At 37.8% G+C, this 26,096-nt stretch overlaps 2 protein-coding genes across 6 annotated transcripts in view; one reads left to right on the forward strand and one right to left on the reverse strand.

Annotated features, from left to right (window-relative positions):
- The window catches only part of DCP2 (decapping mRNA 2), a 407,293-nt gene that overhangs the window by 63,297 nt on the left and 317,900 nt on the right, over window positions 1–26,096 (forward strand). The window lies entirely within an intron of this gene.
- MCC (MCC regulator of WNT signaling pathway) overlaps window positions 1,330–26,096 on the reverse strand; it is a 289,950-nt gene continuing 265,183 nt past the window's right edge. For all 5 annotated transcript variants that reach the window (XM_069087177.1, XM_069087206.1, XM_069087190.1 and 2 more), the window contains exons 14-17: window positions 24,875–25,081; window positions 17,683–17,783; window positions 8,872–8,994; window positions 1,330–7,413 (exon numbers count right to left, since the gene is read on the reverse strand). In XM_069087177.1, the coding sequence (XP_068943278.1) occupies window positions 7,233–7,413; window positions 8,872–8,994; window positions 17,683–17,783; window positions 24,875–25,081 (612 nt within the window). In that variant the 3' untranslated portion in view covers window positions 1,330–7,232. The remainder of the gene's footprint in view (window positions 7,414–8,871; window positions 8,995–17,682; window positions 17,784–24,874; window positions 25,082–26,096) is intronic.

Raw genomic sequence — 26,096 nt, forward strand, 5'->3', positions numbered from 1 at the left:
AGATCCTTGAAACAGATTTGTTTAGTGAAATTAGGGTATGTAGTACTCTGTAGATGTGGTATATAGATACTCCCATGTAGTATCTGAGGGAGAATCCTGATGTGTTGTTTTAGTATTACCACCATAAATAGTATGCTGTAATGGGGATTCTTTTTCTGTTATGGTTTGAAGCAGGTGTCTACTGAATTCCTAATTAAAATTCTCCAGTACTGTTGAGAACTGCAGTTGTTAAGAAGCAACATTTTTAGTGAAAAGAATCTTTAAGCAAGTGAAAGAGTAGTTGCCTAAATTGAGGCATTGTGCTCAGAGGTCACTTTGTAAAAGGAGGCAGAAAAAGGCCACGTGTAAACATTCCATAGAGTTGTGCCCATGGTTCCGTTTCACAGTTTGCAAGGTGTGCTTCTTTGGAACTGGGAAAGAGGAGCCATTTCCTTCCCATGCAACCTCAGTTTCTCCTATGCATCCAACAAGAACTTTGTTCCTTTCTGATTTTTGTCCTTGCTAATAGCTGAACTGAGATTGTGTCATAGCCATTGTGTGTCCAGAGCTGGTTAAATACAAAAGTACTGAGAAAACATAACAATTACATTGAGAAGTTTATTTTTCCTAATTGTGAGCTGCTAGTTGGCCATGGACCTGACACTTAGAATTTTGTAAGGTATGTAAATTAACACAATTCCTCAAGATGTTCAGAAAAACACTAGCAAGTAGAAATCTCATTAAAAAAAAACAAATTTATCATCAAAGGCAGGTTGATTTGGACATTGGAAAGGCTGATGGATAACATTTAGAAGCTAATTATTTGATCCTTATAATATTGCGTTGATACTTTAATATCTTTTCTCTTTAAAGCACTTTGTACAGTTCTCATTATGAGAAGCTCTAGCAGTATTCACATCTTCTCTCTGAGGTCCAATGGATAATATGTAGGTAAGTCTTCCTTACCTAGGTAGTTTCCAGTTGTGGAAGGCTGAATTGACTTCCCTGTTGCCCTGGCAAAGAAAAATAAGTTTTATAGCCATTGATTTCCTACTTCTGTCAGATTCCAATAAAACAGGTAAGAGTAATATTTTGCTTGGCAGGAGTTAGATGTACTATATATGCTACAAAATACTGTTCTTGTGGGCTTAACCATTTTGATATATATTGTACTATTCTAATTAGAGCATTCCTTTAGATTTAAGATAAATGCTGGTATTTGACATTAGTGTGTAAAACATTCCATATAATTAAATTGTCCCCAACTTTTGATTTTACTTTCCTAGGATCTGTTCTTCAATTATGTTTACTTGAATTGTTTTAGACAGGATGAATATTTGACAAATTAGATCATGGCATTAGAAATATTTATTCAGAATATAAGAACATTTGTAAAATAAGTATTATAAATGTCTCTGTATAAATAAATGCAGATTGGTTTGTTGTTGTTTTTTTACAATTCTATATTAAAACAATAGCTATTATACAGCAGCTAAAACTAAAGGTAATTGGAAACAAAACACACAAGTGAAAAAATAAAAAAATTACAAGGTATAGTACAGTGTAAAGTGACAACTTGTAAATGAAACACTTAATACAACTGAAAAATACTGACAAATCCAAACAGTCACATGTGCTTTAGTAACAGACAATACATTCAAGCTGGTGTAAATTTTCTAACAATTCTAATTTGAATGATATAAAAGTAGAACGTTTAAAAAAAAAGAACAGGTAAACTAAGCTTTCATGCAAAGCGAATAACATACAAACAATTCTGAAGTTTTATTAGGAAGAGAGAAGTGAATTTTCATTGACCGTATTAGTAGTAAGCTTGATAAGAAGTTTTGCTGTGTTCTTCACTCAGTGAGAATGAAATGAACTTTCCACATTCCAGCTGACAGTGCGTCATCACAGCAGTTGCTGCCACTGTAGCGATTCGTTCAGAGGAGTTGTGGACCTGGAGCTTGTTCTGTTTTGCTGAGCTGCTATTTTAAGATGATTACTTATTCACAAAGGCTCTGGTTAATGTTTGCCAAATGCATCAAGTTGTGTTCATTGGTAAGAGAATGGCACATCCCCAACTGATAACCAAGCTCATTTCTTTACTTTCTGGTTATAAAATCTCACTATTTCACAACTATCAAGTTATATATTTAAGCCAAAGGGCCAATTTTTCAGGGATAACACTTTACTTAACTCAGCGTACCTACACATAGGAGCATTTATTTTATGTATGTATAAATATTCCTCGATCCTGTAACTGTAGGGTTAATGAACAAACAACACAAAGAAGTCTAAATGCAATTTATCTAAAATTGTTGGTTAAATCTAGAGATTGATATTTGTGGTATTAGAATAACTTTCCTAATAAACATAAATAATTATAGAACAGAGTTGCTGTAAATTAACTTAAGGTTTAACATATAGGGAGAACACTTCACACTTTTAAGTTGACTTGTCAGCACACAGGCATATTTTCATAAAAGAAATATTTAAAAAAATAAGTTACCAGGTAAACTTTTAAAGACATTTTTGGCAATAAACACTTCTTTATTTCATAGCAAAAAAACAAATAACCCAAACAGTGGCTGACTCCTGGAATTATAAGACAGTATTTGCAAATTTCAGTGTAAAGCATCAATTAGTTCCTTTCTTAACTGATGTGTATAAATGAAATTTTTTTTTAGGTACCACAGAGTAAAAAAAGGGGGAAATGGTTATTGTCTAAAGAATCATTTTTTCCAGCATAGCTATCTGCAAAACTCTCAGGTACCAGAGAAAATCATAAAAATATTGTTTCTGTGGCCCTGTGGAGTTTGAAAATTCCACCTGGCCCAAACATTCCCCCTCCCTTAAAAAAAAAAGAATTATGCAGTAATTAAGTACCTTTAAAAAAAAAAAGGAACCCAGTTACTGTGGCAAGGATTAACCATCAGGAATTTGGGAAGAATTATAAAGATAATTTTTGTGTCCTTCAGGAAATTACTGTAAGGAAGGCATTGTAAAACAGCTCCTAGGATATAAGGCTACACATATTTCTACATAATATGTGGGGCAATTTTTTATTTAGGAAAAGAAACTAATCTGGTTGCAGTCAGGAAAATCAGAATAGTTTAAAACGGTTCCAGGTTTGCTTGTTTTTAAAAATATCTTCCATATTCCCTAATAGCTTTGGAGAAAGGGGGACTCTAAATTAAGGTTGAGTTTCTTGGGTCTTAGCAGAGAATCCTGCTCATTAAGCCCTCTATAAGCCCAAGTTATGGACATACACAGGATATGTAAAAGAAGAATTAAACCATTATATTTAATTGGCACCTAATTTGATGGACAGAGGAGTCATCAAACATTCAACAGAGAGCCAGAGCCTGGCACCTGAAGATTTCTGCATGTGAATCTGGAAGAGCTATCTGTCAGTTTAAGGGGAGAACAAGTATTGAAGGCTATTAAAATCTGGTATACTCAAGGTCTTCACAGTACATCAAAACCAACCAAAGGATAGAGAACCAAAACTTGTGTTGATCTAGTCTTTCTAGTTGTGTGTGGTTTTAAACAGGACAAATAAAATTAGGCACCTCTTCTCTTGACCATTCTTGTCTCTATAAAAGAGACATTCTTGTCTCTATAAAAATTCTTGTCTATGGAAAAAAAAAAATTAAGTGTTGAGGATTATTGACTTTAGGGTCAAAGGAAGGATCTTTTCTTAATGTAGTTTTTGACGACTGGGGTTGATCTTCAGTGATAGAGTGAAATCCCTAGACTTGTGTCTCCCCCCACACATCTCTCCCCCTCAACACCCGCTTTACCCATCACTAGAAAAGAATAAAAAAGATACCTGAATATATTCAATGTCTCTAGCCCATGGAAACATTTGTTACATCAAAGGCCTAAAAAAATAGGAAATATGCTTCCCCACCTCACCCTTGTTAAAACAAAATAGTAAAAGAGGAGGCAGGGGCAGCTTACTTTAAACCTAAGGGGAATGAAATCAGGGAGGAAAAAACCATGTACTTTGTATTATTTTATCTTTGGAGAGTGGGGAGAAACCCAAAAGTTTTACACACCTTGATAACAGTGAATTAGAACTATGTAACAATGCTTAATCTGACAGATACTAGTTTGGAACCTAGAAGAACAGAAATAAAGGTCTCCTGGTCAAATAATTGTCAAGAATCCTAGAACTGGAAGGTACCACAGTCTTTTTGTCTCTATTGTTTATAGCCTACCCAAACCAAAGATATTCAGTCAAAACATGTTCTACTTAATTAAAAAAAAATTAAAGTGGACCCAGTTCATTATACAAAAGGCTTTAGCACCAATTTTCATGAATATTTGGAATCAGTGTTTGAGTAAATTTATACATGAAAGAGGCAGCATGGCAAGGCCAGGCCTTGAGTCAGGAAGAGACAGGTTCCATTCCTACCTCTGACACATACTAGCTATGTATGAACATGGGCAAACTGACTCATTATAAAATAGCAGATAGAGGAGTTTCTAGCAACTTTCTACACAAGTGAAAGCACAAGTCTGGACCCCTCCCCAGTATTTAAAAAGTGTATGTACACACACACATATACATACACATGCATACATATATATGTACACACACATACATAAAATGAAGTGTTCTAACTTTGGCTGGGAATTACTCAAGTATCTGGAAAGTAAAGGGAAAGAAAAATTATCCCTTTTGTGCTCTATTTCCTTAGACAACTGTGAAAGCAACACTATTCCATTTTTTTCTCTGGAAGAAGTTTCTCACCCAATATGTAAAGTGGTATGTCTTTAGTGTATATTTACAAAGAGGCAATTAGGTGGCAAAATGATGGGGAAACCTGAGTTCAAATCTGACCTCAGATATTTTCTAGCTATTTGATCCGAATAAGTCACATAATTTCTGTTTGCCTCAGTTTCCATCGGCATGGCTGTCATGGGGATAAAATATCAGTAAAGCACTTTGTAAAACTTAAAGTACTATATGAATGCTAGCTATTAATAATATTAACATTAATAATAATATTCCTATTAATATAGGAAGGACTTATTGTTGGTTTTCATTACGGACTGAGTCTAATCAACTAGTTTTTGGGGGGAACAAATGGCTCAACATGGTCATTAACTTCAATACTTTATCATGTAGTAGAAAAAAGCAAGAAACATGGGTTTAAGGCCTGGCTTTGCTACTTAGGCAACCCATTTTACTTGCATTTCTCCACAAAAATAAGAGACTTGGACTGGATCTCTGATGTGCTTTCTAGCTCTGGTAGTCTTGTGAGACTGAGTCTTCCAGTTCTGAATATTTTTGTAGAGAAGCCAAGAGCTGGTCCCTCCCTGTTTTTGATCTTAGATATAAGCTCATAGGCAGTTTCCCTTTAAATAAAACAAATGCATTTCTTATTTCTATATATTTCCTATTCCCTGGAAGCTCCCTGAGGGCATGAGCTGTCTTGTTTCCTTTTGTTTGGTCCCTAGCAGTTAGCATAATGTACTGTATGTACAGGTGCTTAATAAATATTTGTTCAATTGAATTCTTCCTTAAAGCTTCCTTAAAGACCTCAATGGTCTTTTTCATTCAGCATAAATCCTGTACTTTTTCATAACTGGGTGAACTACAGACCAATTTCAGCTTCTGCTACCTACATGCACTTCAGTTTACACCAAGCTGTGATAGTACGAAAAACTTCATAGATAGCTTTGGATGGAATTACAAGATTAGCTGTTGGCTAATTTGAGACTGGGTGTTTAAAAATCAAATTAAACTTGAAAATGTCAGTGAAGGAGGGCTAATCAGGAGAACTGAGATTAAGATGGTAGAAAGGTTAAGAATTCAAAACATTTGTTAAAACATTTACTATATGTGACATGGGAGTAGAAAACCCTTAACAGGAAAAAACAACAAAATAATTCCAAATGTAACCTAACAGAAAACTTCCCAAGAAGGATGTGGGCAACTGCATCCCTTTTAGCCCTATAAACTTTCTGAGGCCTTCTCCTACCTGCTCTAGTTACTGTGTGTCATCTGCACTTTCACAGACTGAAGAGGCCACAAGCCATGCTCTTGCTCACAAGGAAAATGGAAAAAAATGGAGAAAAGTGCCTTGGATTTGGGGATTCCACCTGCTATAACAAGAATTGCCTCCTTTAGCACAACTTTGCCAAAATGTATTTAGTCCAGCATATACCCAGAGCTATGGGTGTATATATTTAATGGCTTGGATTAATATGTCATATCCTGGAGTTCTACAGAAAAAGTACAGAATTGTCTTTTTTGAGGAATCCACAAAAATGCAACATTTTGCTTACACTGTAGTGTCCAAGAGTAACCTACTCATTACATATTTTTTGGTAGAGAGTTGGGGTGAGGAGGGAGCTCAAATCCCAGATTCACAAAGGGGAGTTTCACACAGGCTTCCCTTCACAATGCCAGAGGCTAGCAGGACAGATGTGAAGTTTCTATTATTTCCCGATTATATTGTTCCATTAAAGGACCTGGGCTCATCATTTATGAAGGACACACATTCTGAATGACCTTAGATATGCTGACAGCTCTATTTCATCTTTAGAGATATGAAAGGCCACTTAGGTGCGACCCTCTGGAGCTGTAAAATAAACTTCACATGTGAAGGACAGCCAGAGAACTGCAGCCTACGTCTCAATAAATGCCTCCTGGACACCTGAGACCATTAAGTGCCCCATATCTATGTCAGGACTTGTCCTCATGTCAGGTGGAAAGCAATGGGAACGGGGATCGCCTGGGGACAAAAATGGGCCCATTGCCTGGGTAAAAACAGGAAAGACATTGGAATTATTGAAAATCAAATTACTCCGTACCTCCCAAGACCAGAAGAGGTGTTTCGTTGTTGTTTTTTGAAGGGGAGCAGGCAATGGGGGTGGGAGAGATGGTAAGAGGGAAAGAACTGAAAACAGATCTGGTGGGGCCAATTACCTGTGAAGTAGGATAGGGCAGGAGACCCTGAACATAAGAAGTGTGCATTTGTCATGGATAGTTTCTCCTCTGGACCCGGGTGTGAGATGCATCCCCTTTAAGCACAGTACACACGTGGTGACACCACTCTCACTTGGGAAGCACTCCCGGGGGGCGTGGCAAGACCACGGCCTTGGGCAGAGGTCAGCCTGGCAAACACTGCCCCTACCTAACAGCCCTCCTGTGGAGATCCGGGCAGGTCCTCTGTAACTCTTCTGGTCCTGTTTCCAGATTCACGTCCGTGGGCAGAACGTGGTGCCCTGAAAGCCTCTTAAAGTGACGTCTCATTGGTGTGGGGCCTTGAGTTTTCCTCCTCCAGCAGAGCGATCCTCTGTTTGAGCATCCTCACTTGGGTTTCATGTCTCTCCACCATGGCCATCATCTGAGACTCCAGCTTTTTCAGTTTATTTTGGTGCTTCTTCTTTGCTTTCTCATACGCAGCCACCAGGTTACTATGGAGGAATGGAAAAAGGTCGGTGTGAAGACAACTTAGCTAACACTGGCATCGGGCGAGGTGAGTCTGAAGGGAATCATTAGCCTGGGCAACAGACCAAAAGAAAGCAGGCCAGATAGGCTGAGGGACGAGTTAGGAAAGGGATTGGACCTGTGATTTCTTTGCTGCAGGAAACTCCCATTACCAATATAGGTGGTGACCATTTCTGCAACTTAAAGCTTTAGCTATCTAGAGCACTGAGAGGTTAAAGGACTTTTTCAGAGTCACCCAGGTAATGTGTATCAGAGGCAGGATTTGAACAATGGCCTTCCTGGCTCCGACATCAGCTTCTCTCCACTAATCCTGCTGTCCATCTGTAGGGCGAGTCAAAGAGAATCTAATTAAACTGACCTAAAAGACCCATCTCAAATCAGTATGAAAAAAACTCAATGATTAAAAATGACCAATTTAAAGTATAGGCAAAAATACACGAATATCTATATTATCTATCCAGAGAAACAATTCATCTCTCTCTTGATGCTCCTATGAGCAAGACAAGTTTGAGCTTCCTTTAGCTGATAATACTCAGAAATATGGCACGTGGCTTTTTATAATTAAAATCCTATTCACCATTATTCCATCATTTAAATTACCTCCAGCAGTGCTGGAAGTAATACTAGAAATCTTAAGTGATCAAAGCAGAGGGAAAGCAGAAAAGATGGCAAAAGATAGGGGACATAGGAGCGATAGAACCAGCTTTTTGGTCCCCCTTAATGATTCATAGTAGGCTCTTCCAACAACAGGCAGATTGAAACAAACGGAAAAGATTGTTTCCAGAAAAGTTAGAGTTGATTCCCTTAACAACCAAACAGCCTCACTCCTGGTTCGAGAGGAGATAGGATCAATATCCATATTCTGGATCTAGTGATGGAAAAGGGCACTTAGTCATTTTACAGATGAGTAAACAGGCCATTGAGGGGAGGTGACTTGCCCAAAGTCACAGAAGTTAGTAAGCAGCAGGGCTGGGATTGCAGCTCAGTCCCTCTGATTCCCAGGTTTGGTTTTACTTCTATAATACCCCGCCTCCTAGGACTTGTAACACCCAAGTTACCCTCTTTGGACCCTCAAACTCAAAGGAGTTCCTGAATGTGGACCACTTAGATACCCTGAAGGCTGCAAAACACGGGATGAGCGTTCTGAGGCCAGCCTCATCTTGCTTTTCACCTTTGGAACATTTGCTACCAGCTGAGCCCTGAGGGGAAAAAGGCCCAGAAAACCCCTTTTCAGGAAGAGGCATGCCCATTTGAATGGAGGGCCCAGATCTTGGGGCAGCTCCTACTAAACCAGCCTTCTGGGCTGGGACAGTGTCTTACACAATTTCATACAACACCAAAGTGAAAATACGGAGGGAGTATATTTGGCATCCTACAAGATCAAACTGAGTCTGACTGAAAGTTTCAAGTTTGTGAGTTTTTACCTGTTAGCTCTTTTCAGATCATTAACAAACTCGGCAGACTGCTGGTGTCGAATTTCACTGCTTTTGGTCAGTCTTTCCAAGGCACTCACCAGTTCCTGTACTCGGGCCTTCAGTTTCTTCTCCCTGTGTCCGAGGAAGAGGCATTGAAGGTCCTGATGATGGTGAGTGTGATTACTTACACGACCATCAGAAGCAAGGGATAAGGTAGGTGACAGAATTCACTTATGAGAGCATGTAATAATGATATCTCCTTTCCAGAATATTTTCATGCTTTATTACCTATTTCTTTTTCAGACAAGTACAAGTCAGAAATGAACAGGAATAATAGTAGCTTTGGCCTAGGCTAAACAAGGCACATCCCATGAAACCACAGGATAGTGTGTTAGAATACACACAGGTTTTCCTGGTTACTGGCCCAGCTGACTGTATAATAAAGAGAAGACCCAACAGTGTTTTGAGAATCACAGGAAGGGCAGGATGGTTGGGAACAGGAATACATTTCATCTTCTAGAGACTGAATCTATTTTTACCCAGTAATTACTTACAAGGGAAGACCAAGTAATCTCCACTGTCAGCTCTGTGCTAAACCTGGTTTATGGGAAATAACAGATGTGGCGCTAATCTCCAAAAGAGGGACATGGAGCGCCTGTGGGTGTCGTGTGGAAGGGAGAAGAGATGGCAAAAATAGGTTTACCTTCCACACAACATCTTATACGCTACTTACAACAACCTTGTGAATTAAGTGTCAGAGGGATTCATCTCATTTTTATAAATGAGGAAACCAAGCCTTAAAGAGGTTGAATTACTTGCTTGTGTTAATACAGCTAGTAGGTGGTAGTGGCAAAATTCAACACTGGCACTCCCCAGCAAAATTCCATTACAATCTATCTCCTCTTTTCCTCATCTTGAACCCTTATTGAACCCATTCAACTCTGCACTGTCCTCCTCTCTGGAATCCCCAACTTCCTTATCATTCCACTGGTTATGTGTAGCTAAGCCTCAGCCTTGGATCGTTCCCACCATTTGTCACCTTCAATCTCAACACATGTGCTCCTAAACAAAGTTGGAGAAAATCAATCAACTATTCTGACTGGGTCCACTACAAATTTATGTTACACGACTATAACTGGGCCCTCACAGCTCCAAGGCAATCCTTCCACAGTGGATCTTTCAAAATTTTTCATTCTTCCTCAGACCTCCCATAGGGGCAGCTAGGTGGTGCAGTGGATTAGCGTGCAGGGCCTGGAGTCAGGAAGACTCAACTTCCTGAGTTCAAATTCAGCCTCAGACACGAGCTGTGTGACCCTAGGCAAGTCACTTAACACAGTTTACATCAGTTTCTTCATCTGTAAAATAAACTGGAGAAGAAAATGACAAATCACTCTAGTATCTTTGCCAAGAAAACCCCAAATGGGGTCACAAAGAGCTGAATAAAACTAAAAATGATAGTGACATTATTTTGTGCATTTAAGGACAAACAACATCTTTGAAGTAAATATCTCTTTCCATGAGCTAATCCGATGTTAAGTGGTTAAATTGGGGTGTTAATCCCTGACCCTCTAAAATAAAGGGAACACAGCTGCTGGAGGCTTGAGCTTATGACAAAGAGATCTCTTCAACAATTTCAGAGTGCTGGAGGATCCTGTAACAGGCCTGACTGAGGAAATGAGACTATATAGAACCATGCTACAAAAGTAAAGAGAATATAGTTTGAAAATTAGTAACTAGTAAGTTTGACTTTAATTCCTGGGAAAATTCCAGAATGGATCATCACAGAGATAGTGAATGTCTATAAAGGAAGAGGTTTTTATAAAGAGCCAGCATAACTTCACCAAGATCAGAGGTAGCAGGCACAGGGTTGATGATGATGATGATGATGATGATGATGATGATAGTGCTTTATTTATAAAGAGCTTTAAAGTTTACAAAGTGCTTTACAAACATTATCTCATATTATCCTCACAAAAACCCTTGGAGACAGGTGTTACTACCTACCTACTTTACACACTGGCACATTAAAGGACATTTCCAGGGTGAATCAGTTATGTAACCCTCTGCTTTTGGAACTAAACTTACTCTAGGTCCTCAGAGAAGCTCATCAGAATGATTTTAACTTTGCACGTGGGCCCTGATAATTTCAAGTGATGAGGTGATGAGGCTTGGCTTGGGGGCAAATTATATAAAACTCCTTGTAAAAACCCTTACACATGCATTAGGAATCTCCTGATGGCTCCCCAGATTTGACAAGATCCCATCTCATGGCAAGCACCTCCATCAGGGTCTCCTGTGTATATCTATGAGATTGAGAGAGACCAAGGAATGTACACAACAGCCAGCTACTGAAACATAGTGCTATTTAATACAGTACAGATGATTAGGGTTATGGATCAAAAGCTAGAAGGGACCTCAGTCACCATCAACTCAAACCCATTAATTTTACAGATGAGTATACTGAAGCCCCTCAATGCTAAATAACTTGCCTAAATGCTGCAAACACCAGAGGAAAGATGTGAACCTTCCAACTCCAAAGGAAGGGCTATATTTTCTGTTCTGTGCTGCCTCCTAATCAGTGGCGTAGATGCCATGCTTATCACATTCGCATGTGACACAAGGTTGGGAGGAAGAGCTAACACAAAGGATGACAGGATCCAGAACAATCATGAAAGACAGCATGAGAGCTGAATCTAATGAGATTAAATTCAGTGGAGAAAATCTAAACTCTTATTACTGGGCTCAAAAAGTCAACACTACAAATACAAGTTGAGGGGAGGGGAAGAGAAGCTTAATTAGTAGTTTGAGAAAGATCTGGTGATTTTAGTGGACTGAAATCTCAAAGTGAGTCAGCAGCTGGGTGGGCCAAGGCAAAAAAGGTAATGCAGTCTGGGGCTGCATTAAGAGTGACAGTCACGGGGCGGCCAGGTGGCGCAGTGAGTAAAAGCGCCGGCCCCAGCGTCCCAAGGGAAACTTGGGATCAGTTCCGGCCTCAGATACTCGGCACCCACACAAAATAACTGGCCATGTAACCTTGAGCAAGTTACTTAACCCCGATTGCTTTAACAAAAAAAAAGTGACAGTCATGTAGTTCCCAAGGTGTCCTGGAGCACATGTGGACACTGTGTTCAGGTCCAGATGCAAGTTAAGGGAAGTTGCTGATAAGCTGGAGAACATCCAAAGAGGATGCAGAATTGTGAAGGTCTTGAGTCCATGACATATGAAGACTCTATGCTTAGCTAAGAAAAAAAGAATGAAGAGGGTTGGAACATGATGCTGCCTATGTGAAGGAAGTTTCGACTTAATCTGGCCATGGAAACAAAGAACAATGAGTGGAGGTCGCAAAGAGACAAATTTAGACTTTGCTAGGAAAAGAAAAAACATTTTAAATATTAGAGCTATGCAGAAGTAGAAGGAGCTTCCTCAGTGTCCACCCATTGCAAACCACACCTGAAAAGAATCCTCGGTCTCGTTTGGTATGAGTTGTAATAGATAGGGTTCCAACAACCTAACATTCTCTGATTCTGTTACAAATGAAATGCCCAACAGCAAGTTCTCAGCCGGGATTTGAACCCCAGTTTCCTGCTAAGTATAGCACCCACTCCTCTATGTCCCAAATGCCTCAAAGTTTACAAAGCAATTTCTTTATTACAATTCTAGGATGTATTATTATCCCTATTTTAGAGATAAAGAAATTGACTGAGTCTTGGAGAAATGACTAGCAGTGTGATCTTATATAAGTTAAAGAGTCAGCGCCAGTATTTGAACTTAAATCTCCTGGTTATGACTGGGTGTCATTTTTCTGTATTACAAAAAAATTGTAGATAACAGCACAACAATTTGGCGATTGTTTTACTTTCATGCTAGGACTTATATTTTTTTGGTGCCAGATATGTCTTCTGGCTATAAAACGGGGCTTATACATAACAAAGTGAGAACAAGCAATCTTTCTGTGGGCACAGTACAGAAGAATCTGTTGGCTGTCCATTGGTCTTAAAACTATAGTATAACCACTGTTGGGGACACTACACATCATTATAAGAGATGACTTTAGCTTGCTTAGCTTTCTTTATCCAGCACCTACTAGACTCCTGCAAAAATAGGTCATTACTTAATTACTATCATGGGTTTAGGATGACTAAATACTTGGAATTTTCTCAAAATCTCATAAGAGAGAAAAGCCTGGGATAAGAGAGAAGACAATCTTAGATATCTTAATTCAACTGTTATCTTGAATAAGATAAGATAATAATCTAGTTGAAGACTCTTGAGACTATTGGCTAATGGTAGCAGAAGCTAAGTTATAACTAGTTAACCTAGACAGGCATGGCAAGGCAGGGCTGAGAATACATGCATCTGTATCAGAGAAGGTAACAGAGGAGAACACCCTAGTCCTAAAAGTTTTGATTCATTCACTCACCCGTGTGTTTAAAAAACATTTATTTAGCACCTAAAATATACAAGACACAGTGCTAGGTGTCTGTAAAAGTGAATACAACAGTCCTTGCTCTGGTGAGATTTCTCTTTCCATCTAGCAAAGAAGATCTACAAAAGTTTCTACAGTGGGAGATACTAAGTACCATTAGAATTCAGGGAACAGAAAGTTCATTTCTGGCTGAGGTTATCAAGAACGGCTGGTGTAAAAAGTGTAGTGAAGAAGAAGAAGAAGCACTGGGTTTGGAGTAAGAAGACCCTCATTCAAACCACAGCAATCCCACTATAGACAAGCAAGTCTAAGAAAGCAGCAAAGGTCTAACATGCCAAAATACCCACACTTTGCTGGAGCAAAGAACTAAAAACAAAGGGGAAAAGATGTACAATTATGAAACATAATGAAATAATATTGTATGAAAAGAAAGGGATTCAAAGAAATGGGAAGTGAACTGTAGGAATTTAATTCAAATAAGCACAACCAAAAAACACTTAAATACATGTAAATATAGAAATGAAAAGATAAGTGAAAGGAAGACCATTGCAGGTATGAAGGACAGAGAACAATAACTTTTCATTGGTATAGCTTCCAATTCTTCCAGAGCAGAGGAGGAGCATAAATGCCAGTTATTAATCTTTGCCCATTTGGTAGCCTGGAATGTAAGAGCAGAATAAACAGATGTGGGACATTAGGACCTAAGATATCCAGCAGATATGTAATTGCACAAATGTGTGCCACATTGCAGTTTCCTAAATGAACAGGAGGAAACTTCCTGGCAGCAGAGCATAAAAAAGTAAATACCTTTGCACACACATGAGTCAGTGTTGAAGTATCGTAGGCTTAAGCACAATTTGTCAACAAGTTTAGCTCTGAATTCTACAGGCTTTCATATCAGGAGCAGGTAACCAAGGGTAGAGGTGAAGTCATCTGTGAGGGTACCACCACGTCAGCCTTGTGACCATGCAGAAGGGTGCTTTTCCTGTCTTGATCCTGTTTCAATAGCATGCCAGGCAAAGCAAGGCTATCTTGGATACCTAAGCCAATCCATCGATGACCAGCCTGGTTTTCACACTTTGATTACTACTTCATGGGTCTGCCCTTTAAGAAGGAGTATGTATTTTCAGATAGGGGGGCTGATCTAGGAACATTTTCATTGGCACACTTGCATCCATAAACCAGTCTGTTTACACTTAACACTTGGTTGACAGATACAAAGTTACATTCTTGGAGTGTGCAAATTCCCAACTGTCCAAACACATGCTGGCCCTGGTGGCTACACTATTCACATGAATTCATATGAGTTTAGGCTCATACACACCAAAGGATAATCTGTCAGTAAACTGAGGGGGCAATACGTAACAAGGTCAAAACAGACTCTAGAAGCACAAGACCCCAGATTAGGGGTCTGACCTCGGGGAAGCAACTTAGCTTTTCAAGGGAAGTTTCTCCATTCATATAACAGAGATAAGCTATTCCTACCTATATCTCAGAAGTGTAGAAATCAATTAAAATTTATTTATTGTTTTGATTTGGAATGTACTATGTAAGGACATATGCTATCCAATAGGAATTCATTTTAAAAAATCTCTCTTGTGACTTTTGTGTTCATGTTGTAGTGTTTCAAATAACTGCAGGATTTTATTTGGGTCAAAGAACAGGCAGCACAGACATTAGGACAGGAACTCAGAGTTTGGAACAAACAAAAAAAAAACCCTCAAAAAATCAAACAAACAAAAAAAAAACCCTTTGCTGAATCCAAACACTGTAACGACAAAAGCCTCAGCGTGCGTGTCTAGAAATCTGAAAATCCAAATAGACCTTCATAGTATCTCTAGAAAAAGCAGAATGAGAACAGATGGCAGTTTCACTTTATCTATCTCAGAAATTTTGGTTTTAATCTAATCAAGTACCATTCCAGACAGTATCATAAAAGTGAGTAAAGAAAATCGTTTAAAAAAAAAACTACAGGAAGAAGGCCTGAATTATCTGGCCTTGACTGATACTGAAGCTTCAGGAAGAAAAGAAGGCGCTGTTAATCTTATAGATCAGTCTTCTCCAAAACTGGAGCAATCCGATTAGCCACAGTCCCTAACCGAGGACAAATCAGAGGCCCAAGAGTAAATAGGGATTTTAGAAATTATTTAATTTAAATCCACATTTTATAGATAAAGAAGCTGAGGCCCAATGAAGTAGGGTAGCAAACCCTGATTGTCTTCACTTCAAATTTAGTGTTTCTCCCTCAATACAATATTACCCAACCTCTTTGGTAATTAAAAAAAAAATTTCTAATTTATTTCATGATTTTTGTCCTTACCTAAGTGTCCTTCCTTCTGGATTATAAGATGTCCTAGTTTTGATCTGTGGAGATCAAAAACTTCTTCCACAAATTTTTTTCTTTTCTTTTTTAAAGGTGATGAGACGGAAAGATTTGGACCTGTGTTTTCTTTGGTCTAGGGAACTTCTGGAGAACAGATCTCTTCTACCAATGCAGATCAGCAACTGTTCTTCAAACTACAGCCTTGGCTAATTGGCCCATGTTTTTCTGACTCTCCATCCACTAAAGCCACAGTGCTTCTAAACTAGAAACAAGAGTACTAGCTAGCATTTATAACATACCTTAAGGTTCTCAAAGTGCTTTATGAATATTACCCCATTTTAACCTCAAATAGGCCTGGGAGATGGGTGGTTTACGGATGAGGAAATGGAGGCACCCAGGTTAAGTGACTTGCCCAGGTTCAGACAGCTAGTGAATATCTGAGGCTGGTGTTGAACTCAGATCTTCTTCACTTCAGATCTGGCCCTCTATCCATTTTGCCACCTACCTGCCTATTAGTGTTCCCCATGAACAGCATTTTTGTAAGTAATAGTTTTTCACTGATGAGAGAGAGACTGAACTGGAACAATGTTATCTCTGATAACAACAATGTAAAAAATTAATGAGAGCAAAAAGTTTAAAAATACACACACACCCACACACAAAGATCAGAAGGGTACAAAGACATTCCCATTATCATTTTGTTTATACACTTAAAAAACTCAAAACTGTCTGTCCAGAACATGGTTTAAAAGAGGAGGAAGAAGACTTCGGTCAAAAACAGTATTGAATGTTCGTGCTGTGCTATCAAAGTTGAAGGAAGAATCTTTCCTTTCCATTAACAACTGAAGTCACAAAGGTGGAAGATGAGAGTTGTTGTCAGCAATCTGGCTTTTGTACTAAGTGCGTGTACTTTTAGGGGATTTGTTTGGGTGTTTGCGGGAAAGCTTCTGTTGTGTCAAAACAAGATCTATCTGTAAAATATTTTAAATGGTAAATGGTTTGGAGTTCATGGCTTTAGGTATAATCTTTCTTTTTATTTTACTTGTCCATTTGAATGTTTGTTTCTGTGGATGGTTTAAGCTTATATTTTTTAAATTATCTGCAAGGCAGAGATAAAGCAATGAGGTTAAATTCTATCTCTGCTGTGATTTGATATATTTTTCTTAAACCTTTCCAGCTTATGAAAATAAATAAATGGACAAAACTAAAAACAAAACAAAACCAGTTCTCAGGTTTTTCTGCCATATTTATTCTAAACATATCTATTTCAGTTACAGTATAATTAACAAAAGTTTCTTTCTCTTGTTCTGCTGGATCTTTTTTGGTTCCAGAATTCCTGGCTCTTTAATGAGAAATTCATGCTAACTGATTTAAGATGGTCCACTTAAATACATAGTAACAGAAAGAAAAAATGGTTCCTATTATGTTTACAATATGCAGATCCTGCATCCATTCCTATTTCATCTCTGCCAGAAAAGGCCTGTGGTATCTGGGAGATTTGAAAAGTCAGGGGCTTATAAGATAGAAGCCAAAGGGCTCACTTGGAGTCATTTGGTGGATTCTGATCCCATTTCTCCAGCACGTAGCAATTATTCCTTGCAGGAAAGTCAATAGGATATATGACTAGCTTTTTCCTCTCTCCGAAAAATAATTATAATTGTTAACTATACAGTCAGAAAAGCTGGCAGCAAAAACTCCCCATCTAGAATAACTTGAAATAAAAGGAAAAAATAAATGGGGGCAGGAACAAAAAGTAGGAGAAATCTCCATCATAGCAAAAATCACAGGTCAGATTCTTTAGTAGAAGACAGACAATTTTTTTTTCTTTTTGAAAGGCCCAGCATCAAAGTGCTTCATGCGTTTTCAACATTATTTTTAACTTCCTTTCCATACAGATTCACTTTTTCGAAGTAGAAAAGTTGATGGAAAAATGGTCATACAGTAGGTGCCAGCTGCACCACCCTTTCTATATGGAGAGCCCCAGTGACCCAGAAAGATGGTAAAACCCAAAATGAAATTTGATTCTAGTAGAGTTAGTCATTGCTCTGGTGTGCTGATGAGGGCTACCTACCGTCTCAGTGCATTGGTAACTTCTGCTGCCAAGTCATTCTCGCTGAATGTTGTCCTCAGCTCAGCTAGTGATACCACAGATGAGGCTCCATCCATACACTCCTGAAAACAATGCAGTGGAATGTTAAATGTAATTTGGGGACCGTCTTAGGAGCTTGAAACTGCTGTGAAGCAGAGCAAACACAAATGAAGTAATAAAGAATGCAACAGTGTCATGTTGAAGGCTGTCCGAATCTTGGGAAGAAGAAAGCTAACTGAAATAAGTAGAATCAGGGAATACAACTTAAACGATTTAACAAATTAACAAAATTTATCAAAACAATTTGTAGAATAACAAACACAATGTAAAGTCAAACAACTCTGAAAGACTTAGGAACTAGTTCAATAAGATAACCAACCAACATTCCAAGGAACTCATGAGGAAGCACGCTAATAGCCTCCTGATAGATGATGGATTCAAGATGCAGACTGAGACATTTATGTATGTGTGAATATGTACACACATATATCACACGTATTTTGGACATGACTAACAGTGGAATGTGTTTTACTTGAGCAGATATTTATAGAGACAGTTTTGCTTTCCTTTCTTGGTTGGAGGTGAGGAGGAGGGACAAAAGCAAAAGCATATTGGATGAAAAAAATTAACTTGAAAAATATTGATTTTGAAGACAGGATGCCTACAGTCAACTTCCAGAAGAACTCAAAAAATATGAATACCATATGGCAAAAAATAATACAAGAAAATTGCCCAGAACTTCTGAACACAGAAGATAAAGTATTAATCAAAAGAATCTACAGATTGTCTCCAGGGGAAAAAAAAAAAGGTCTAAGCTATAAACTCCAAGACATATACAGATTAGGTTTAACTATTCTAATGACAAATAACAAGTTTTACAAATGATTAGGAGAAATTTCAAAATATGAAGGAAAGGAAATCTGAATACACATCTCTTCTGTACCCATCAGAAATAGCCGAAGAGAATGGAATAATGTGTTCCAAAGAGCAAAGCAGCTGATATCCCTTCAAACCTGAGGCTAATCATCAAAGGAAAAAAATGATGGATACTCAATGAAAGAAGGGTATTTGAAGTATTTTCTACAAAGAAAACTACAAAATATGGAAATTGCAAGTGGTTTTATATATATGGATGTGTGTGCGCGCATGTATACATACATGTGTATATATGCATATATGTACACACACATATATGAAAAAGTAGAAGGAGTAGGGTACTTTTGAGGTTAAAAACAAGGACAGTAACAGATACATGGAGGGCCCATTAAGAGGTTTCTTTCTTAAAGTACATAAAGAGATAAAGATGAAAGCAGAACTTTAATAGAAGTGATAGTGGAGTAACAGGCCTGATACAGCATGGACTGAGCCTCAGGATACTTTGCTTTCCAGTAAATCAGTTTTTTTGTAGGACTACTAAAGAATGGGGTAACAGCATGAAAGGGAAAAGGGGAGAAAGAATATAAGAGAGAAATGTAAGAGGTGTCCTATTCAAGTAAATGGTAAATAATGAACAGAAAATAGCTCATATAGCATTTCAGGAAGAAGAGGGGATAGGAAAAAATGGGTAAGTTAGCAAAATTAGAGGCTGAAATAGGCAGAAAGAAAGGGGGAAATATTAATCTAGTGCTAAGAGAAGTTCTACTGAACTCTCCCATGTGTGGAGAGAAGTATTTCCTAATGGGAGCTGTGGACTTTACTATGTGTGTAAATTGCAGGGATTTTTTGCTTAGAAAGACCACTACCTCTGGTAGAGTGTTGTGCCTTCATGTATGGCATCCTGCCCCAGGTGATGAGGAATCATAACTCTAGCAGAAGGGAAGAGGGGAGGTGACATCCAAAAGGGTGGAGAGACACAGACTCAGAGAGATTATTTCATGGCAAATAGGAAAAACAATTATAAGGAAGTAAGAGATAGAAATGGACTTCATTATCAAACATGCAGGAAAATTTATACTCTCTATCTCCTCCAGGAATTGATACCTCTAAGAGTAAGCAAATCAGGAGGAGAGGCAAGATCATTAAGGCAACAAAACAGAACTTTGTTTTAACAGAGAAAACTCCCCCTAATATTTCAAGAAATCATTATAGACAATTGCACAGACCTTTCGGAACCAGAGAAAAATGAAAATAGAAAGAATACAGTTATCTCATGAAATAAATCTCAAAATAAAAGCTCCTAGAAATGGCATTGCCAAAATCTGGAGCTTCCAAGTCAATGAAAAAGTACTGCAAATAGCCATAAAGAAAGAATTTAAGCACTAAAGAGCCACAGTTAGCATCATAAAAGATTTAGCAGCTACAACGATTAAGGACTGGAGAGCTTGGATTCTGGCTTTTGAAAAGGCAAAAGATGTAGCCTTACAAGCAAGAATAATTCACCCAGGAAAACTAATATAATGATAAGCATTCCTGATGAAAATACAAGAACTGAACAGAAATTTTGAAGCACAAACATAGTAGTAAAGAGAAACATAAAAAAGTAAATGCAAGTAAGTAACTGAAAAAAAAGACTTATGAAGCCTTTATAAAGATTTTGTATCCTCTAGAGAGGATGAAGTGTTTGCATCCTACTGGTGAGAATGAATGTGACAATATAAGCACCCCCTAAAAACTCTGATGTCAGCAGAGATCACAGAAAGAGTCAAATAAGAAAAAGGGTTTGGGAGTGATTTTTACTATATTTTGATTATCTCAAGTCGAGAAAGAAAAGGGAAGGGGGAAAAGGTTTCACTAGGAAAGAAAAGAGGAATGGGGTATAAGAGATTTATCTCACATGACTAGGGGTGAACGTACAAGTCAATACAAATGGTAGGAGTATCCCTTCCACCTCATTTTGAACTAATGCAGAGTGAAGTTAGTGTACCATAAGTAGTTTATATAATAACTACCACCTGGTAAAGATAAAACACTTTAAAAGACTTTAAGAACTCTGTTCAAAGCAATAAGCAATCAGAATTCCAGAGGACTGGTAAAGAAAAGGCTGCCTACTTTCCGAAAAAGAAGTGATGGACACAGGGTACAACAGTGAGACTTTTTTTGGACATGACCAATGAGGTAATTTGGAATTTGTTTTGAATGACTATACATATTTGTTAAAAGAATTTTGTTTTTATAATTTAAAATAAATTTTAATAATGTCATTTGCTTTTATATCACAAAAATTACTTTCAGTATTTTTTCCCCAGGGTACTCCCAGGAAACCATCCCAAATAATAAATTTTTTCCCTAGAGGGGATCTAAGGATTCTTTTGATACCGTCTTCCCCCCCCCCCCCTCCCCCAAACCCGGGTTTTTGCCTGTGTTCAGCAATTATGGGCATTTTTCTTACCATGATGCAAAAAAAAAAAATTGGTCTTGCTTTTTTGGGAGACCTCTGCTTTAAGTTTTTTCTATGTATCCTATCTTCAAGATCAATATATTTTGCTAGTAAAGAGATCATGTTTTCTTTGAATAATATTGCCTTTTGCTAATCTTTATACAGACTGTCTTTTATTTCTGTATTTGTATTTCCAACCAGTTGTTTTCTCTTTTTTTTTTTTCCTTTTGTGAAGGTTGGCCACCATGGATTCAAGGTTTTGTATTCAGCTAATTATTTCTGCTGTGTAGACCAAAGAATATGTCTTAACTATTCAGAAACATCCTGCTGTGGTTTTTTTACTTTCTCAGTGATCCAATGTCCTCATTTTTCTTTGTCTTTCAAAATTATTTAGAGATGCTGTCTCTCCTTTAGATGATTTGGAGGCTTTTTTACCTTCTTTTAATTAACATATTTGTCGTCAAGATTTTTTTTTTCTTTTATGAATTTCCTTCTTCCTTAGGTCTTTGGTAATTTTAGTCTTTTTTTTCCCTCATATTTCCTTACCATTCGCCTTCTGAGTTCATCCCCTCTGATGGCAAGCTCACCTGAGGGCTGGGCCTCAATTCTACCTCAGTCTCCTTCATTGCCACCAGGGAATTTGTTTTTCATCTACCTCAGGCCCTGCCTCAAGTAACTTCTTGAGATCCCTTGGGAGCTGGGAAAAAAGAACTGGCCTCAGATCGATGCCAGTCTCCTTGGCTAGGTGCCAGGGGTGCCCCAAATAGCTTCTCATTCCTGGCCTGCATTCTCTTTTCCTTGGTTCCCTATCTTGACTTCATGACATTCACATCCTAGGCATTGCATGATTCTGGCTTAAGGCTTTTCATGTAACATGAAGGGGCAATAGCACTGAATTCTGTCATAAGGCCATGGATCAACTTATGCAGCCCTGCCAGAGGATGGCAGCCAATGGGGGAGAGGAATAGTGAGTGAATACATTGGGGATTATGGTTTAGGCTTCTCTGTTTTAAGTTCTGTTTTTAACTTATGCTATCTTGATAGGTTCCTTGGTTTCCTGGATCATGGAGATAAGGGAATTGCTTTATCTCTTACATCTAATTCATATTTTGGAAAGGGTTGAGAGATTGTGAATATTGAAGAAAATGTCTAGGTCTTGTTGGTTATCTGACTTGGACATCTCCCCATACCCATTCTTTTATTATATATTTAGATGCTGGTATATTTGCATAGGCATAATTAGTACTATTTTAAAATTTAAGGGCAGATAGCAAGTTTTGATTAATAGAGCCAAGGAGAAAAAAAAGCAAAATGAAAATAGCCCTTTTCTTCATTAATGACATGCTCACTCCACTTTTATCTTTATATTCCACTATATATTTTGCTCTCATACTACTACCAAAAAAATCCCTCCACAAAATTCTTGCACAACTTATTGGATTATATAATATCAATAATTTTTATCACTAAAAACTAAGTACAATTTTACAACTTTCTGGTTACTTTTTTTGTTACATTTATTGCCTTTGTTATTGTTTGTTACTTCTTTGTCTTTCAGCAGGAATAAATCACAAGGAAAACAGGATCCTAGAAAATTCCCCTTCAATTCAAGTATCTTCTTGTTTTAAGTTTTTCAAAGTGACAATGTATTAGCGCATAAAACTTCAAAAAAGGAAAAAAAATATGTTCATTGTCCACAATATAATAAAATGTTTCCATTGGAGACAGGATTAAAAATTAATATGGAAACTAAATGAATTAATCTTAAATAACTGGTGGACCAAAGAAGAAATCACAGAAACAAAGAGAAATGCAACAATGAAAAAACACACATTTTTCAAAATGAATGAAGTCAGTGAAGAAATCCTAGCGGAAAATCATCTCTCTCAAAAGTCTCACCAGAAAAAGAGAGAAAGAATTGGGCATATTTTTTTTAATCCAGAAAACGAGTAATTTAAAAATAGAAATCTTGAAAAGAAGACAAGAAAGAAATAGAAGTAAAAGCAAAAACCTACTGAATGGATAAATAAAACTAAAATCTGGTTTTTTTTGGGGGGGGAGGGAAAAACCAACCAACAAACAAAACATTAGCTAATTTGATTAAAATAAAGAGGAAAACTGAATTACCAGTAACAAACATTAAAAAGCAAAATTCATAGCAACTGAAAATTAAATAGGGGAAATTAATAAACTATTATATTTAACTACATACCAAAACTGTTAGAGAGAAATGGATAAATATTGATAAAAATATAAAATGCTCACATTAACAAAAAAAGAAATGCAGCATTTAGATAACCCAACTCCAGAAAAGAAACCAAACAAGTCATTAATGAACTCCCAAAGAAAATAATCCTGGGAACAGCTCCTTTGACCTCCGGAATATCATATTCCAAGCCCTTCGATCCCTCAGTGTAGAAGCTGCCAGATCCTGGGTTATCCTGATTGTGTTTCCACAATATTCAAATTGTTTCTTCCTGGCTGCTTGTAATATTCTCCCCTTAATCTGGGAATTCCAGAACGTGGCTATAATATTCCTAGGAGTTTCCTTTTTGGGATCTTTTTCAGCAGGTGATCGGTGGATTCTTTTAACCTCTATTTTGCCCTCTGGTTCTAAAACATCAGGGCAGTTTTCTTTGAGAGCTTCCTGGAGGATGATTTCTAGGTTCTTACTTTGATCATGGCTTTCAGGTAGTCCAGTAATTTTTAAATTATCTCTCCTGGATCTATTTTCCAGGTCAGTGATTTTTCCCATGAGATATTAATTGGTATAAGGATTTATTTGACAAAAACTGCTAGAAGTCTCCAAATTAAGTTTAGACTAATGACATATCGAGATAAGCTCCAAAGAGATACATGATTTAAATGTAAAAGCCCATGCCATAACTTAAAATATCAAGGAAGAAAACATCTGGAAGATTTCATGATCAAACAAGAGATAGAAAGGATCAAGCAAGATACAATGAACAATACTGATGACATAAAATTTAAAAGTTTCACAAAAAAGCCCAATACAGTTAATATTAGAAAGAAAACAGCTAACTGGGGGAAAAATAATTACATCATGTTTCTCTGATAAAGACCTCAGTCCCACAATATATAAGGATCTTAGTTAATTATATAATAATAGTCATTCCCCAATTAGGTAAATATTCAAAGCAGATGAACGAGAAATTCTCAAAAGAAATCAAAGCTATCAATAGCCATATTAAAAAAAATTCTCCAAATCACTAATAATTAGAGAAATTCGCATTAAAGCAACATTGAGATTTCACCTCATACTCATCAGATTGGTTAAAATGAGTAAAAAAGGAAAATGCAAATGTTGGACACATTTTGGGAAAACAGACACATGAATGCACCATTTTGTAGCTGTCAGTTGATTCAACGATGCTGAAAAACAATTTGGAGGCATGCCACCAAAGTCATACTCTACCTTCCTTCTGAAAGGGAGCTAACAGACCCAAGATGAAGAATGAGATATATAAAAAATTTTGCACGTGGCAAATGTGGAGACTATGCTTTGCTTAAATATTGCCCTTTCCCCCCACAGTGGTTGTGTAGAGTTGAGATGGAGAAAAAGAAATACTTCTAAATAACAACAACAAAAATTTTTTTAAAAATCAAACTCTTAAGATTAGGGAGATCAGAATAAAAGCTAAAGTTATCAAAGTGTGGTGGGGGACAAAAATATGTGAGGTGACCCCCATTTTGAATCTAAACCTCTGAATGCATTCTGTTTCCTAATAATAGCAGTAAAATGTGAATTACTTTTTGCTCTCCCCCCCTTCCCCACCACACTACTGTTCCACCTATCTACCCACACCTACTTGCCATCCAAGCTACGGATTCCTTTACCTTGCCAGATTTTTCTTTGCTCCCACTGCTGGTGGAACTCAGGGACCTCATTTTTTGTTCCTTCTGCTCTTCCACCTCAGACTTGAGATGTTCAATATGCACCAAATACGCTTGTTCCTGGGCCTCTCGAGTACTCAGCTTCAGTTCAAGAGCTTTCTTCTCTTTCTCCAGGAGGTATAACTGGGCCTTCAGTTCTGCCATTTCCTCCTATATGACAAAAAACATGGTCTGCTAATTCATAGAGAAAAGTCACAGTCATTCTGATTCTATATCTCCCTAACTGACTTTCTAAAATAGCTCTTCCAGATCTTTTAATTCCTTCTCAAACTTCCCATGGTGGCTTCTCCTCTAACCCTCTCAGCTGAGAACCTTGACTCATATTTTACTGAAAAAATTGAGGCCATTCATCAAAAAAATCTGGCCTTCCCTCTCCTCATCATCTCATCATTCAAGTGTCTTCTGTTACTATCTCCTTCATTATTTCTGTCTCACACGAAAAGGCAGCCCTTCTCTTTGCTAAGGTAAATGCCTCTCTCTGCACAAGTGACCCCATTCCATACTGTCTCCTCTAGGAGACTGCTGTCTCTATTATTCCCACTCTCTCATCATCTAGAATCTCACCCATCTACCAGTTGCCTCCTTATTCTCTACAAACATGCACAAGTCTCCTCTACCCTCACAAAACTCTCACTTCATCTCACATACCATCCCTGCTAAGTATAATCTCACATCTTTCCAGGCTTTAGCGGCTACTAGGGCCGGGGAACCTGTGGCCTTGAGGCTCTCTGTGGGCTTTGACAATGGAGGACCTAGAGGGCCACAGGTGGCCTCAAGGCCACAGGTTTCCCAGCCCTGGATTAAACTCCTTGAGAAAGTCAAAGGTGCCTCCAATTTCTCTCCTTTCATGCTCTTAATTCTCTACAATCTCACTTCCAACTACAGCATTTAAAGGAAACTGCTCTCTCCAAAGTTATCGACGATCATTTAACGGCAATTGCACAGGGTCTTTTTTCAAACCTCATCCTTCTTGACTTATCTGCAACTTTTGTTGTCCATCACCTTCCTCTAAATGATCTTTTTCCAAGGTTTTTGGGACATTGATCTTTCCTTTTTTTAATCTGACCAGTCTTCAATTGCCTACATTTAAAATTTATCTGTACCATACTTAGTAATCATAACTGTTCTCCAGGATTCTATCCCAGGTCAGTTATCTTCTCCCTTT

This window comes from Petaurus breviceps, unplaced genomic scaffold, assembly GCF_028583685.1.
Source record: "Petaurus breviceps papuanus isolate PSGF00001 unplaced genomic scaffold, PetGlider_PUasm1.0 118, whole genome shotgun sequence".
NCBI lineage: Eukaryota > Metazoa > Chordata > Mammalia > Diprotodontia > Petauridae > Petaurus > Petaurus breviceps.